Source organism: Urocitellus parryii, chromosome 11 (assembly GCF_045843805.1).
Source record: "Urocitellus parryii isolate mUroPar1 chromosome 11, mUroPar1.hap1, whole genome shotgun sequence".
Taxonomy (NCBI): domain Eukaryota; kingdom Metazoa; phylum Chordata; class Mammalia; order Rodentia; family Sciuridae; genus Urocitellus; species Urocitellus parryii.
Genome location: NC_135541.1, coordinates 64,646,619 through 64,662,962, shown reverse-complemented (window position 1 = coordinate 64,662,962; position 16,344 = coordinate 64,646,619). Strand labels below are relative to the sequence as shown.

General features: G+C 32.7%; 1 protein-coding gene across 1 annotated transcript in view; it reads right to left on the bottom strand.

Moving 5' to 3' along the window:
* Spata1 (spermatogenesis associated 1) overlaps positions 1-16,344 on the bottom strand; it is a 37,691-nt gene that overhangs the window by 12,112 nt on the left and 9,235 nt on the right. Inside the window, exons 6-9 of the mRNA XM_077791347.1 lie at positions 13,769-13,880; positions 12,833-12,890; positions 1,923-2,025; positions 1,216-1,341 (exon numbers count right to left, since the gene is read on the bottom strand). Of these exons, the coding sequence (XP_077647473.1) occupies positions 1,216-1,341; positions 1,923-2,025; positions 12,833-12,890; positions 13,769-13,880 (399 nt within the window). The remainder of the gene's footprint in view (positions 1-1,215; positions 1,342-1,922; positions 2,026-12,832; positions 12,891-13,768; positions 13,881-16,344) is intronic.

Below are 16,344 nucleotides of genomic sequence, written 5' to 3'. Positions count from 1 at the left end.
AGTCACTGCCACCACTTCCAGGATAACAACTTAACATTATGAGGCAGTTTGGAAATATCTCCTGACATTGTCAATAATCTTCAGCTAGTTCTGGTACTGAAACAACAATTTTGCTGTAAATTGAGAATCTTAAAACCAGTTGTTTCATATATGACTTTTATTCTAATAATTCTCAAAAACAACTAAGAATGCAGGCCTCTCAAATGATTTCACATCTCTCAAACCATTATTCTAAACATTCTTCACTTGGGCGTATTTTTTTCCATTTCTACTGGTCCCAAGGACACTGTTTCTAATTCTTCTGCAAGAAATCTACTTATATTCCCCAACTGCTCTCATTCATTTACTCTAGCAAGGCAGAGTGGCTCACATACCCCTAAATTAAGCACCTAGATAAGTTCAAAGGACTCAATATGGCTCAGAGAGTAAGTGACATCTAAGTTGATATTGAATAATTAATAAGAAATACCCAGAAAAACTGGGAAGAAGACAGTAGGAGAAAAAGGTAGGAAAAAAAAAAAAAAGAAGTGAATGGCAGGGGAAAAAGTATGCCTGAAGGCCTGGAGCTAAGAAACACTTCAGATCCTAACATCCCTAGAAGTTCTCGGAAGCCTCCATTGATTTCTTCCATCTGATTTAGGTGTTCTTTTTTTGTATTTCTATCTATAGAACTCTGTAATTCATTTATCAGGAATGTATAATCAATGTTTAACTTATCATTCCCCACTGGATCATGAGACCCAAAATGGTAGGGATAAGATAGTACGTGCCTATTAGTGTCTCCTCAGTCCCTAGAACAGTGGCTAGACTCAGTGGGCACTTAATAAATACTTATTTAATAATGAGTGGAAGAATGAATAAATAAATGAACTTCATTTATAAAAAATTTACAAAGCTCTATAAATCATTTTGTATGAGTTAAATAATTTTGTTTTCTATATTGAAAGCATCTCAGATGTACCACTTTAAACTATATCAGCAAAACAGTAAATTTTTTTTCTTTTAAAAAATTTATTAGTTCATTTTAATATTATTATATATTACAGTTAATTTTGACATAATTATACAAGCATGTAATATAAGTTGCTCTAATTCAGTCCCCGGGACTTCCCTTCCCTAAAACAGTAAATATTAACTCTATTATTTATCCTGAAAGTATTAATTCTTTAAGGCTTATTTTCTTTATAGTGACAAAATCTAAATAATAAACTTTACCATGATATCGTTTCCCTTTGCTTTGATCAAACAGCTTTTCAACTTTTTTTATTAGTTCATCTCTAATTCTTTCCAGATATCTTCTTTCTTCCTTTACTTGTTTCATTTGCTCAATAATCTTCTCTCCTAAAGAAATGTAATCCATAGTCATCAATGCCAAAAAGCTAAAATGGTTCATGTCATAAAATATGGAGTCTAAAACAGCAAGAATAAATTTTACCCAAAACTCTTCTGTTTTTCTTGCTGCCATTTACCATTCTGGAGAGTGTAAAAAATCTTTTTGATTTATAAGAGTGGATTTATAAAACAGTGGCTCTCTTTTGCATTTATATGCATGTATTTGTAGAAATTAGGTAAAGCTCAAATAGTTATATTTTTTGGTCTAATTCTTTTGTTAAATTTATCTTGGGCCCAAAGTTATTTTATGTGGAAAAATATATTTTAGAGTTAATTAGTGACTAAAATACAAAATTTATATAATTTCACATTTATTGTAGTAAAATATACTTAATAAAATTTACTATTTGAACCATTTTAGGTGTTCATATCAGTGACATTAAGTACATGTATTCCCACTGTTGGGCAACCATCACCATTGTCCATCTCCAGAACTCTTAACCTTCACAAACTGAAACTCTGTACCCATGAAACAACTATTTAACTTTACTTCACAGAATCATCTATACTTGTGATGTCACAGTACTTACTCTCGATCTTTAATAGAGGTATATCAGGTATTCCTGAAGAAAGAACAGGTTGACAAGGAAAATCAGTAAGGTCTGGTAGGGTGATGCAATCCTTTTCACCTGTCTGTAAGAAAACATGAAAGTCAATAAAATCTTGTAAGGTATACATTCTTTTTCCATTTGTCTATAAGTACTATGTAATGCATACCAGCAATACTTTTTTATTATTAGTTGTTCAAAACATTACAAAGCTCTTGACATATCGTATTTCATACATTTGATTCAAGTGGGTTATGAACTCCCATTTTTACCCCGTATACAGATTGCAGAATCACATCAGTTACACATCCACGTTTTTACATACTGCCATACTAGTGTCTGTTGTATTCTGCTGCCTTTCAATACCTGTTTTTTAATACAATGATGAACTCCCAGATTTTCACTCAGGCTCCAGTCTCTCCATTCCATTATTATACAAACATTATGTACAGACATTCAACCAAAAAATATATATATTTAAAAAGAATCCATTATTTTTCTTTCCAAACATTACTTCTTTCCAAGATTTCTGGCCTCAGTTACTTGACATAACTTAAGTTTTGTGAGGTGGCTATTGATTTTTTTCATCTTGAGTCAATTTTGGTATTTGCTTAGAAAAATTAGTGATTCTGTCACATTTTTAAATGTTAGCATAGAATTTTACATTTTATTCTCATATACTTATCTCTTTTGTGTTTGTACTTATATTGATTTCATCTTTCCTAATTTTTGTGATTCTACTCTTTTTAATAAGCTGCCTCAAGCTATTGCATATTGACGTTTCTCCCACTACTACTTTATAGATCTTGATTTTTTTTCAATTTTGCTAGATTTTTAATTTTTTAAAATTAAAAATTTTTATCTTTTTTTCTATTTTTAACTTCAAGATCTAACTCCTTTTTGTTTTATACTTTTTCTAGATTATTTTATTTTATTAGGTTATAGAATATAGTTCCCATAGGATAAAGGAAACTACCTAAATTAGAATTTCTCTATACATATTTCCAACTACCCTAAGGAAAGCAAATGAAACCAACCACAACTTATGCCTACAGCATGGAATACAGAATCCTTCAATTTACACGTACTTGGGGAAATAGGACCCTAAACTAGAGTGTGGGCAGGAGCTCACAGATGAGCAGAGTCAGATGTAGATTTTCTATAGGGAGTACTACACATAGATAACATAGGAAATATCAGGAAGGAAAGACCCCACTGGAGCAGAGAAGTACTAAGAACAAGGAGATGACCTATAGATCACAGTACTTTCTATGAGGGCCCAAAAGAAAGGGCCTAAAAAATGTAGGAGACCAGAGGTAATAATCATGGGAAGACAGTTTCTGAGAGAAAGGAAAAAGCTTTGGATGGGAGAGGTGTCTCTTAAGGGGTTAGTAGATAAGAGAAAATAAGAAAATGTCCAAGATAAACTCTCCATTGATAAGCTAGTATGAAAGAATAAAAAACAATACAAAAATCAAAACCAGACCCCTTCCTCAAAAGGCAATATTTACAAAAAGGAAAGAATTGCATTTCACTATAACAACAGAAGAGGGTGCTCCTGATCTAAGAAACTAAATAGATCATAACTTCCTAAGAATACCTGTTAGTATTCTAACAGAAAAATCAAGTAAATCAATAAACATGAGCCATCCACAAAATAATCTAGGATCCAGAGAGTTACTTATGAAGGAAACCTAAAAATTGAGGGTTGAAATCAAAACAAAAACAACCTGGAAGAAGAGAAAAAATTGACATTACCAATGTATATTAAATATAATTAATCAAGCATTTGCAGATATCAGTAAACACCATAAATTTTTTTTTAAAGAGGGGCTGTGCAATTCAGTGGAAGAGTGCTTGCCTGGCGTGTGTGAGGCACTGGGTTTGATCCTCAGCACCATATAAAAATAAATAAGATAAAGGTTTTGTGTGTGTCTACAACTAAAAAAAAAAGTTTTTAAATTTTAAAAAGAGAATGAAAACAACAGGAGAGGTGAGGAGATTAGACTGTAAGGATAGTACAAAATATCATATTCTTAAAGTGGAAACAACACAACTAAAAATAAATTCAAAGGAAGGAAAAAAGGTAAAAGTGGAGCAAGTCTTTTGATTACCCCAAATATAGTAAGCAGAAGTCAGAGCATAAATTTAGAGGTAATAAGTCAAAAGAAAAAGCATACATTTTTAAAAAGAAAAAATGAAATACCAAGAATACCAGTATAAAGGTAAACACTACAGTAAAAATTCAAAACTTCCTAAATGCCAGAAGGAAAAATAAAAAAGCAAACATGACACAATAACTATAATCTAAAACAAAATGACAATCGAATGTATGAAATATGACATGTCAAGAGTTTGTAATGTTTTGAATAACCAATAAAAAATAAAAGAAAAATAAAACAAAATGACATATCTAAGACCAAACATATCAGTCCTATTAATAACTTAAATGGATATAACTCATCTAAATAAAGATTTTTTAGATGGTTCACAAAATAAAATCCAACTTTATATACAAGAGAGACACCCAAAACAAAGTGATTCAGAAAGGCTGAAATAAAGAGGAGGGTGAGGAATGAGAATATAGCAAATAAATGCAAAAAGAAATCAGATTATCTCAATATTCAATAAATAATAATTCAGGCCAAAACCACATTACTGATATATTATTTCAAAATGAAAAGTAATAATACATACAAATATATTTTTAGAAATCACAAGAAATGCAAGGATATTTAGTCGTGGTACTTAAAGGAGAATCTAAGATATTGTTCTCAGTCTAAGAGAGAGAATGTAGAAAAATAAGTAAGAATGTCAAATATCAGCAAAGTAGAACACAGACAAGCCACAAAGTAGGAAAGGAGATATTTATAAAACAGGTAAGTAGCAAAGTTCTATCTTTTAGAGTATATTTAAAATTCCTACAATATATTTAAAACTGCCTGTCTCCTAAATAGCAGAGAACCCAATAGAAATACTTGATAGCTCATTAAATTAAAGTTATCAAAATGGGGTCAGTAAAATACAAAAAGATGATCAAATTCATAGATAACCAGAGAAATGTAAACCACAGTGAAATAGAATTAAGTGCCCACCAGATTTCCTGTAATTTTAAAGTGTGAAGACAGCATGTGTTATTGAAGATGTAGAGAAACAGAAAATCTCTTGGATTCCCAGTCAGAGTGTAAATTTGTACAATTTTGGAACAAAATTTGGCATGATTTAATTGCTATAGATAGGCTTTTCCCAAAATTCTAGACATATATATATTCCTCTCTTGTCTGTACTGTTGATAATAGGTTCAAGTTGGAAACAATGCAAACATTCATCAGCAATAGAATTATTAACTGATGGCATGCCTTTGCTCCAAAATCCAAGGGATCTGAGCTGTGATTGTCCTACCGGGATTTGTACAGACATTCTTCTGTGTATCTATCTAGTATTATTGAATTGAACATTAAAACACAAGTGGCAACATTGCTTGCAGGGTCTCTTGGATCACCATGCAAGTTTTTGTCTTGTTTGAGTACTCTCAGTTTGCTACTACTCAGTCCTATTCAGTCTTCAAAATTAGAGAAGGAGGAGGAGGACGAGGGGGAGGGGAAGGGGAGGGGAGGGGGAGGGGGAGGGTTTAGAGCAGCATATCCGAATGCTCCAAATTTCTCTCCAAATTCTGAAAGTGATTATCAAGTGTTTTGTCTCATTGTCAATGGTACCTGGGACAAAGTACAAAAGCCTGCTTTCACTTTAAAGGAGATAGCTCAACAAGTCTCTACTCATGGACATCCAGAAAAATTGGTAAGATCATGAATTTTTTTCCACATTTTTTATTGGTGTATTATAGTTGTATCTAATGGTGAGATTTGTTGTTACACATTCACACATGTACACAATATAACAATGTAATCTGGCCAATACCATTCTCCAGTATTTGTCCTTTCCCTGGTCTCCTCTCTCTCCCTGGCCCCTCTATTCTCTCCTTTACTGATCTTCTTTCAATTTTCATGAGATTCTCCCCCACCACCTTTCTTTTCCTTTTTCCTCTCTAACTTCCACAGTTTAAAGAAAACATAGAACCCCTGATCTTCTGATTTTGGCTTATTTAACTTAACATAATGGTCTTATGTTCTCCATTTTCCTGCAAATGATATTATTTTATTCTTCTTATGGATGAATAAAACTCCAGTGTGTATATATACCACATTTTCTTTTATCTATTCATACATTGATGGTTGATACCTAGGCTGGTTCCATAGTTTGGCTATTGTGAATTATGCTACTATAAACATGAGTATGCATGTATCCCTATAGTATGATGACTTTTAATTCTTTAGGATAAATACCATATGGTGGTTCCATGCCTAATCTTTTGAGGAAACTTCATACTGATTTCCACAGTGGTTGTACTAATTTACAGTTCCACCAACAATGTAAAGTGTTCCTCTTTCTCCATTTCCTCGCTAGCATTTATACTTTTTGTATTTTTGATGGCTGCCATTCCTACTGGAGGGAGATAAAATCATAATGTAATATTGATTTGCATTTTCCCAGTTGATAATGACATTGAACATTTTTTCATATATTTGTTGGCCATTTGTATTTGTTTTTTGGATAAATGTCTGTTTAACTCACTTGCCCATTTATTTATTGGATTATTTGTTTTGTTGATGTTAAGTTTTTGGAGTTCTTCATATATTCTGAATATTAATCCTCAGAGTCAAAAGAGTAACTAGCAAAGATTTTTCCCATTCTGTAGGTTCTCTATTCACATTCTTTTGCTGTGAAGAAGCTTTTTAGTTTGATGCTATCCCATTTATTAACTCTTGCCAATATTTCCTGAGTTTTAGGGATCTTATTGAAAAAGTTGTTCCTATGCCTATATGTTGGAATGTTGACCCTATATTTTCTTCTAGAAGTTGCAGAGTTTCTTTTATAATTCCTAGGTCTTTGATCTATTTTCAATTGATTTTTGTGCCAAGTGAGAGATAAGGGTCTGGTCTCATTCTTCCACATATGGATAACCAGTTCTCCCGGTACCATTTGTTTAAAAAGCTGTCTTTTCTCCAATGTATGATTTTGGCATCTTTGTCAAGGACTGTAGATGTGTGGTATGTTTGTGTCTTCTATCCTATACCATTGCTCTCTGTATCTGTTTTATGCCAGTGCCATTTAGTTTTTGTTACTATAGCTCTGTAGTATAATATGAGGTCAAGTATTGTGATGCCTTCAGCATTACCTTTTTAGGTTATAATTGCTTTGGTTATTCTGGGTCTTTTATTCTTCCAAATGAATTTTAGGACTGTTTTTTTTCCTAGTTCTGTGAGGGATGTCATTGATATCTTGATGGGGATTGTACTGAATCTGTATATTACTTTTGGTAATATAGCCATGAATATATTCTGCCTATCCATGAACATGGGAGGTCTTTCCATCTTGTGTAGTCTTCAGTTTCATTTTCAATGTTCAGTAGTTTTCATTGTAGAGATCTTTACCTCCTTGGTTAGGTTAATTTCTAGGTTTTTTTTTTTTTTTTTTTTTTTTTTTTGTTGTTTGTGTATGTATGTGTGTTGAGGCTATTGTGAATGGGATTGTTTTCCTGATTTCTGTGTCAGCAGACTCATTATTGGTATATAGGAAAGCTACTGATTTTTGTATGTCAATTTTGTAACATGCTACTTTGCTGAATGTGTTTACTAGCTCTAGCCGTCTTTTGGTGGCACCTTTGGGATCTTCTAAGTATAGGATCATATCATTTCCAAACAGTAATAATATGAGTTCTTCCTTTCCTATTTTTATCCCTTTTATTTCCTTCTCTTGTATAATTGTTCTGGTTAGCATTTCTAGTACTATATTAAATAGGAGTGGTGAGAATGAACTTGTTCCAGGTTTTAAAGCAAATACTTTCAGTTTTTTCCTATTCACTATGATGTTGGCTTTGGGTTTTTCATATATAGCCTTTATGATATTGAGATAGGTTCCTTCTATCCCTAGTTTCTTCAGCGTTTTTATTATGAAGTGGTGCTGAATTTTGTCAAAAGCTTTCTCTGAATCTGAGATAACTAAATGATTTTTGTCCTTAATTTTATTTATGTGATGAATTACACTTACTGATTTGTGTATGTATGTTCAACCATCTTTGTATTCCTGGGATAAAATTAACTTAGTTATGATGTACAATCTTCTTAATAAAGTGCTTAATTCATTTAAGGTCATAAGGGATACTGATCTATAGTTTTCTTTCCTTTATGTGTCCTTACCTGATTTTGTTATCAGTGTGATACTTGCTTCATAGAATGAATTTGAAAGTGTTTCATCCCTTTCTATTTCATGGAATAATTTGAGAAGCATTGTCTTCTTTAAAGTTCTGGTAGACTTTAGCTGAGAATCCATCTGGTCCTGGGTTTTTCTTTTTTGGAAGATAGTGCTTCTATTTTATTGCTAGTTATTGGTATGTTTAGATTTTTTTCTATTTCCTCTTGATTCAGTTTTGGTAGGTCATATGTGTTTAAAAATGTATCCATTTCGTCTAGGTTTTCCAATTTACTGGAGTATAAGTTTTCAAAATAGTCCATAATGATCCTCTGGATTTCTGTGATGTCTATGACGATTTCTCAATCAATGCTGGCTATGATCTTACAGGCTTGACAACAACAAGCTGCAGCATGACCTCCTCAAATGGTTCCTGCTAATCTCCACTGGCTAGTTGAGAAATATAGAGCACTTTTCAAACACCAGTTTGTTGTGCAGTCTGGATCAGCTAAATTTAGGCTGCTTTTCTGATCTATAGGTTTCTGTGCCAATTTTTTTCTGTTACGTTTTTCTCAGTGTGTTATCTTTTCATTCTGTGATAAACTAGCACCACCACCACTGCTGCTGCCATTGCCACTGCAGCAACTGGCTTGGCTCCAGTGTAGTCATTCTTATTTTTTTTTTTTTTTTTTTTGTTGTTGTTGTTCAATGCACCTGAATTTATCAGTCTCTAAGAAACTCTTGACTGTTCGGTAATGAATTTTAGTGAAATCCCTCTTTCACTCACCTCTCTGAGAATTCTCCCATTGCTTGAATCCTGAGCACAGAGCAACTGGAAATGTAACCTTCCTCTAATCTGCTATCTTTTGTCCTTCAAGCTCCTGAATTTTCTAGAGGCTTATATCCACCCTCTAATAAACATTGTCTCACCTAAGATATATAGAGTATTTTTCGTTATTTCCTGCTTACCAGGTCCAAAGGGGATCAATTCCTTATGAACTAGATTGACAGACAGCCTTAGGCAAAAAAAATGAAGGTCTCCTTCTGTTTTTACTTGTTGAAAGAAAATTACTTTTGGTTTTCTCTCTTAACTGGGATGGAGAAGAAGACATCTTCCAGATCCAGAGTGGCATAACAGGAGCATGAGGCTGTGATAATTTGTTATAGTAAAGAGTAGTAGCTACAACTTCACCTTCTGTTGGCTAAGACTCATCAATCATCTACATATAATAATGAGGTGAGTTGAACGTGGCTATGGTAAGAATTACCCTCTCTACTATTTTCAAGTTTTCTTTTTTTGGGGGGTGGTAGGTAATGGGGATTGAACTCAAGGGCAGTCAACCACTGAGCCACATCCCCAGCCCTATTTTGTATTTTATTTAGAGACAGGGTCTCACTGAGTTGCTTAGCACCTCACTTTTGCTGAGGTTGGCTTTGAACTTGAAATCTTCCTACCTAGCACCCAAACCACTGGGATGATAGGTGTGTGCCACCACACTTGGTTATTTTCAGGTTTTGATTATGGCACAAGACTCTACAGTTCCTCTGGAAGTCTGATAGTGCTTTGTTATTTTGGTAAGGAAAAGGCAGTTCCATCACATTTTACTTGGCCCTGTCTTAAGTTCCTCATTGCCCATGCTCAAACGTCAGAGAGGCATTATGGGGATTCTGTCAGTTGCTAACTCCTTTTAAAGTATGCATTCGGAATCCAGGAAACAACTACAAGGATTTGCAAACCTTTTTGGCACACTATAAGGTAGATTTAGCCAAAACTTTATTTATTATCTGACCCCTTTATGCATCCATGCTATTGGTGGAACACAAAGGTATTCAGGTCCCAGAGATTTTAGTCAAGTTAAAACCATTGTTCACTAATCCAAAAAGTATGGGTACTTAATTTTCTCCAATGAATTTACCCTAGTAACAGCCTCTAATCTCTTTATGTCAGATAAAAGAGAAAATTTATAGTCCATTTTTACATGTGGCTGGGCAATAGGGTCTCTCCTGAAGAATACCTGGCCTCTCTTTCACTCAAAGGGTTTTAGGTATGTAAACTAGTTGAAGAATGGTAAATCAATAAGGGGATATGGTTATTCCAGGTAGATTTCCATTTGCTAAAATAAAATAAGTTTTGATTACACAGATAAAGAACTTACTGATGCACTTGCCCATTGAATTCTGAGGAACACCATGATCAATTAGTATTAAGGATACCTTGCATCTTTATTGTTAAGGATTTCTCAAACATCCTTATAATCAGCTTTTTATTGTAAAGTAAAATGGTATAAATTAGCCACTCAAATCCTGTGATCTCTAAGGAAACCAAGGAATACATTCTCCTGTCTTCATTTCAGTCCACATAAAACTGTCATTATAAGGTTTTGTTAAGAACGCTAGGCTTGCTATTCCAATATATTCCTTACCATTTGATTAAATGGATGAAGGAGTCTATGAAAACCAGTTGCTATCTCCTGACATCTTTGCATTTCTTGCTCTAATTTTTCCAAGAAATTTCTAGCATTCTAAATTTATTTAGCTTAGTTATCATATAGTCCAGGTTCTTGTCAACCTGTTTGTCAATTTAGCAAAATATTTTTTACCACTCATAACTGCTTAAGCTAGCACATTAAATTCAGAATCTCTGATGAGTATACCCATTCTTTTAAAATTGCATCAATCAATAGTTATAGTCCTTCATTTCTGGTCTTAATTTATTCCCAGTAATATTCTAAATTTCTACTAGCACAAATTAGCAAAATTTTGTAATTATTTTTTAATAACAAGTTTGGGATTCTCATTTTCAAGAGTTTGTTTCTCATATTTCACTTTCTATATCAAATACTGAATCAGTTCAGCACAAGTTTAAGCAGGAAGGAATTTTATAAAGGAAATTAAGTGCAACAGAAAGACTGAAGGAGTAGGTTCTAGGTTTTCTCCCTTGGAATGACTTTTCCATTACTGAAATTACTATCTTTGAGGCCATCACTAGAACTAGGCAGAAGGCAAGAAGCCAATTCATATGGAAGTATTATGCTATATGATATCAAAAAACTACTATAAAGCCTCTGTAATGAAGGTGGTGTATTACTGGTGTAAGACAGAAAAAAGATCACTGAACAGAAAAGGAGACCAGAAATTGTCTAAGACCTTATTTATGGTCAGTTGCTTTTTGAGTAACACAAAAGGAAAAATAGAATATCAACAAATCATGGAGAAGAACTGGATATCTGAGGAAAAACTAAACCTCAACTCCAACTTCACTCTGTACATTGAGATGTTGTGGTTCTCTTCAAATTTCTCCTATTTTTGCAAGGACAAATTATCACAGGTTGCAAAAGAAAGGAGGTATTGATGGTTTGAAGAGAAGTACGATATATGGTTACACTGACTCTGAACCATGCACAGCCAGAGGAATGAGAAGTTGTGCTCCATTTGTGTACTATGTGTCAAAATACATTCTACTGTAAAATTAATTAATTTAAAGAAATTTTAAAAAGAGAGAAGATATGGCAGAGTTGTTTAGAAGAGTAGCAATGGATCAGGAATACATAGTGTATGGCAGAATTAAAGACTCATTTGAGGTTTGTTGTTTTGTAAACTAGTGTTGGGGTTTTGCTGAATGAGTAGGAAAGACTTGTAACCATGGAAAAGTTAATGTAATGTAACAAATTTAGTTTGTTGATCTGAAAGGTAGATAATAGAACCTTCTTAAAAGTTGTTCAATTAAATGGACTAACATATGAAAAGCATTTAGAACAGTGGTTAGCTCAATAAACGTTATATAATTAGTTGTTTCTAGATTGTTATTATTATTTAGAGTTATTATAAAAAGATGAATTCTAGAGCCAGCCTAGACCCTGACACCTCCAATCCCCTTTCCAATATTTACTAGCTGAACTTATGATTTGAGCAAGCCACTGAATCTCTCTGTGCCTCAGTTTCCTCATCTGTAAAATGAAGATGATAATCATGACCTGGCTCATAGGGTGTTTTGGGGATTAAATGAATCAAAATGTGTAAAACACTTAGTGACAGTTAGTTGGGACTCATTGTTAACTATTATTAAAACTAGTATTTTTAGCAACTAAATTAATCCTACAAATATTTTCAAAATTTTCCTGTTTCTCCATTTCTAGAGAATGAGCTGGTGATGTGGAACAGCGTTTGTTAACTCCTTTAAATATTACTATTCAAATTAGATAACATATCCAAGGCCATAGAGCTAGTAACTGGTACTAACCACCTACTTCCTAGAAACACTTCCTAGAAACACACTAGAGAAATCTGTTCTAAAGAGCTGAATTAATCAAAGACAGGTATCAACATATTATATTATAATTTAGCTCCCGAAGTTGCCAGTTAAGTAAAGGTCAGTGTACCTTAAAAGTAGTAAAAACAATTGAGATGAAAATCCAAAAAGTCTTTGGTGGATAACCTAATTTATCCTCTCTCTCATTCAGGCATAAAAGCAAAAGCAAAAGCTGGACTACCAGTGACAGTATTGATATTAGAAAAATAGACATTTTCTGGTATTACAATCAGAAAACTTAAATTTTATCTTAATCTTCAGTATAATTTCAATTTCTATATGTATAAATATTATGATATAATGCTGAAGTTAAATCAAAATTTTAAAATCATACCTGACTGTCCTGTCTTCTACTGTTGGTTGTATCTTCTTCATTTTTCCAAAGAAACTGACTTAATAGGACAGATTTGAAAGTCATATTAAAATATAATTCCATGAATATTAACTTTCATATTCACATATGAATATTTTACATATTTTATTTGGTGTATATAAACCCAAATATAACATTAAAAATTTTAAATTAGCCTGAAAACTGGGTGGGAGGTGTGCTTCTGTAGTCCTAGTTACTTGGGAGGTTGAGGTAGGAGGATCACTTAAGCCCAGGAGTTTAGTACCAGCCGGGGAAACATATTGAAATTCCATCACTTTAAAACAACAAAGCCTGGAGTTATTATCATATTTTCTCTCAAACTCTTAATGATTAACATAAACTACATTTAGTATGAGTTAATAAAATCATATTTCATTATACCATAGCTAAATTCAAATCATAGTCCAATGTCTCTGACAAAGTAAAGTAACTGGAAATTTTAGAAATATATTTTTATAGTTTGTGAATAAAACCCTCATCAAAATTTCAAAAGACTATAAGCAAAACTGTTATCTAAGTGCTCTAATTTTTAATGAAATGATGGCAATGTAAAACTCAAATATACTGATTAGTTTATCTGTAGCCAAGAACTTAAGAGAGGTAGAAGAATTAGTCCTAAACAAAGGCAAAACAAAGAGAAATTTTTCTGTCATCAATTGTCCCTGATGACAAAAAGACCACAACATCAATAAACTTAATAAATAATCCCTCATTATATTGGAGAGGAACATTCATATATAACAATAAATATGAGAATCAAGGTAATTATAATTAAAGATCAATAGTATCAATCATATCTTTGTTCCAATTAAGTTTTTATATCAGTAGTCTGGACATCACATTCTTTTTCTTATAGTTTAGATTATAACATGTGAAATCAGCATCTGTACTAATCACCTTTTTTTGTTGGTAAAATAATCATTTGAATTTTCCAATGATCCTGGTAACTCAGAATTTCCAATGTGATATTTTACAATTGGGCTTTCTTTAGGAGTAGCTATTTCCTCAGCTGATGTTGATGTGCATGCATGATAAAAAAAAGTTCAGAATATTCAGAAAATACTAAAATAAAATTTTCTATGTATATATTACAATCATGTCCTATATTTCATATTCCTCATGAACTTTACTATATAGATAAAAGGTAACAATTTACAAAGTGATTTTCATGAAACATTACTTTATGTGAAAAGAAAATTCTTTGTTCAGCTCAGTTTGGGAGACAATGAATTAAACAACACTAAACAGGCACACAACTCCCTTATACACACACAAAAGCAACTGTATTGCAGAAGTTCTCTATGAGCAACATGATTCTGAGAGAGGAAGTAAAGTGGGCTCTACCCAAACTTTGTCTTCAAGATACTTTTAACCATTTGTATTTCTATAGAAAGGCAAATTAAAACTACACTGAGATTTCATCTCACTCCAGTCAGAATGGCAATTATCATGAATACAAGTAACAATAAATGATGGTAAGGATGTGAGGGAAAAGATTCACTCATAAATTGCTGGTAGGACTGCAAATTGGTACAACCACTGTAGAAAGCAACATGGAGATTCCTCAGGAAACTTGGAATGGGATCACCATTTATCCCACTCTTCAGCCTGTACTGAAAGGACTTAAAATAAGCATACTACAGGGATGCAGCCACATCAATGTTTATAGAACCTCAATTCACAATAGCAAAGCTATGGAACCAGCCTCATTGCCCTTCAACAGATGAATGTATAAAGAAAATATGATATACATATACAATGGGATATTATTCAGCCATAAAGAAGAATGAAATTGTGGCATTTGCCTGTAATTGGATGGAACAGGAGACCATCATGCTAAGTGAAATAAGCCAATACCAAAAAACCAAATGCCAAATGTTCTCTCTAGTATGTGGATGCTAACCCACAACAAGGGAAGGTAGGGAGGGGAAGAATATAAGTTCACTGTATTAGACAAAGGGGAATGAAGGGAAGGAAGAGGGGATGGGAATAGAAATGACAGTAGAATGAACTGGTTATAAGTTTCCTTTGTTCATATGTGAATACATGACAAGTATAACTCCACATTATGTATACCCAAAAGAATGGGACCCTAACTGGAATAGGTTGTACTCCACGTATGTATCATAGGTCAAAATACACTCTACTGTCATGTATTTCTTAAAAAAAAAAAAAAAGACAGCTTTTACCAAAAGCATCTTTTGAAATAGTCTTCTGAGGAACTCTTTTCCTGGAAAATGTTTGTATAAATAAAGAGCATAAAATATCACATAAATTTTCATTTATAGAATCTCCCTTCATTTCAATAGCATTTTCCATTTGAGTTGTTTTTAAATCATTAACATTAATGTACCACATGATCTATACATTAACATAAGATCCATGAACTTAGCAGCATTCATGTAGATTTCCACCCCCCCCAGAAATAATTTTTTAATTTAGAAAAAAATGTCAAATTAATATTTGAAAAGTCATTTTGCAAAGGTTGTCAAACTATTTTGCAACCTGAAGCCCACATTCATTTAATTCAGTTTGACCACTATCATTTATTTCCTAGCAGGCATTGCCAAAATTATTTAGTCTAATGAAAAGAATTTTTTATAAAAGATTTATTCAATGCTAAATAAATAAAAAATGGATATACCTACTACTCTCTCTCCATGCCCCATCAAAATAAACAATGATACAAAACTCAATAGATATCAAGGTACATTTTGGTAAGAGTATAGGACATGTATCTGTTGATCTTTGTAACAGTAAAAGCAAAATGAAGAGAACCCCAATCAAGATTTGAATAAAATTAAAGTACTATATATATATATATATATATATATATATATATATATATAGTACTTTAATTATACACACACACACACACACACACACACACACACATATATATATATATATATAATCATACTGCTGAAAATCAAAGTAAAATCTTAAAGACAGCAGAGGGAAAAAAAGAAATAAAAATAAAAATACAGTAGACCTATCATCTGAAATTATGCAAGCCAGAAGATTTATAGAGATATTTTTAAATACCTAAAAAATAGTAAACAAATCTAAAGAAATTATTCAGAATGTGGAGCACAGAAACAAGGAGATATAAAATATCTGATATAATGGCAAGATTATGGTTCAATAGGAAGTTTAGGACTTGATGATGTTTCAAACTTGGCACTTTCTTTAATCTTAGGCACACTAATATTTACTGTTTATTGATGCCAGTGAGATGCTCAGTGAGAATCTTTACCTTCTTCTTTGTCTGAACACGTCATTTAAAGGCTCAAGAAAATGATATCTTGGAAACAAATATCCAAAGTAGAGTCCCAGTATTCCTGAACAGAGTATATGGTCAAGTGGCTATTGAAGTGGGCAATTACTCTCCATAAAGCTTTGAGTGGTATTTTAATTTACACTGTGGTCCTGAATTATGTACTAAGATACTGAGGTACAACCACTTTGGAAAA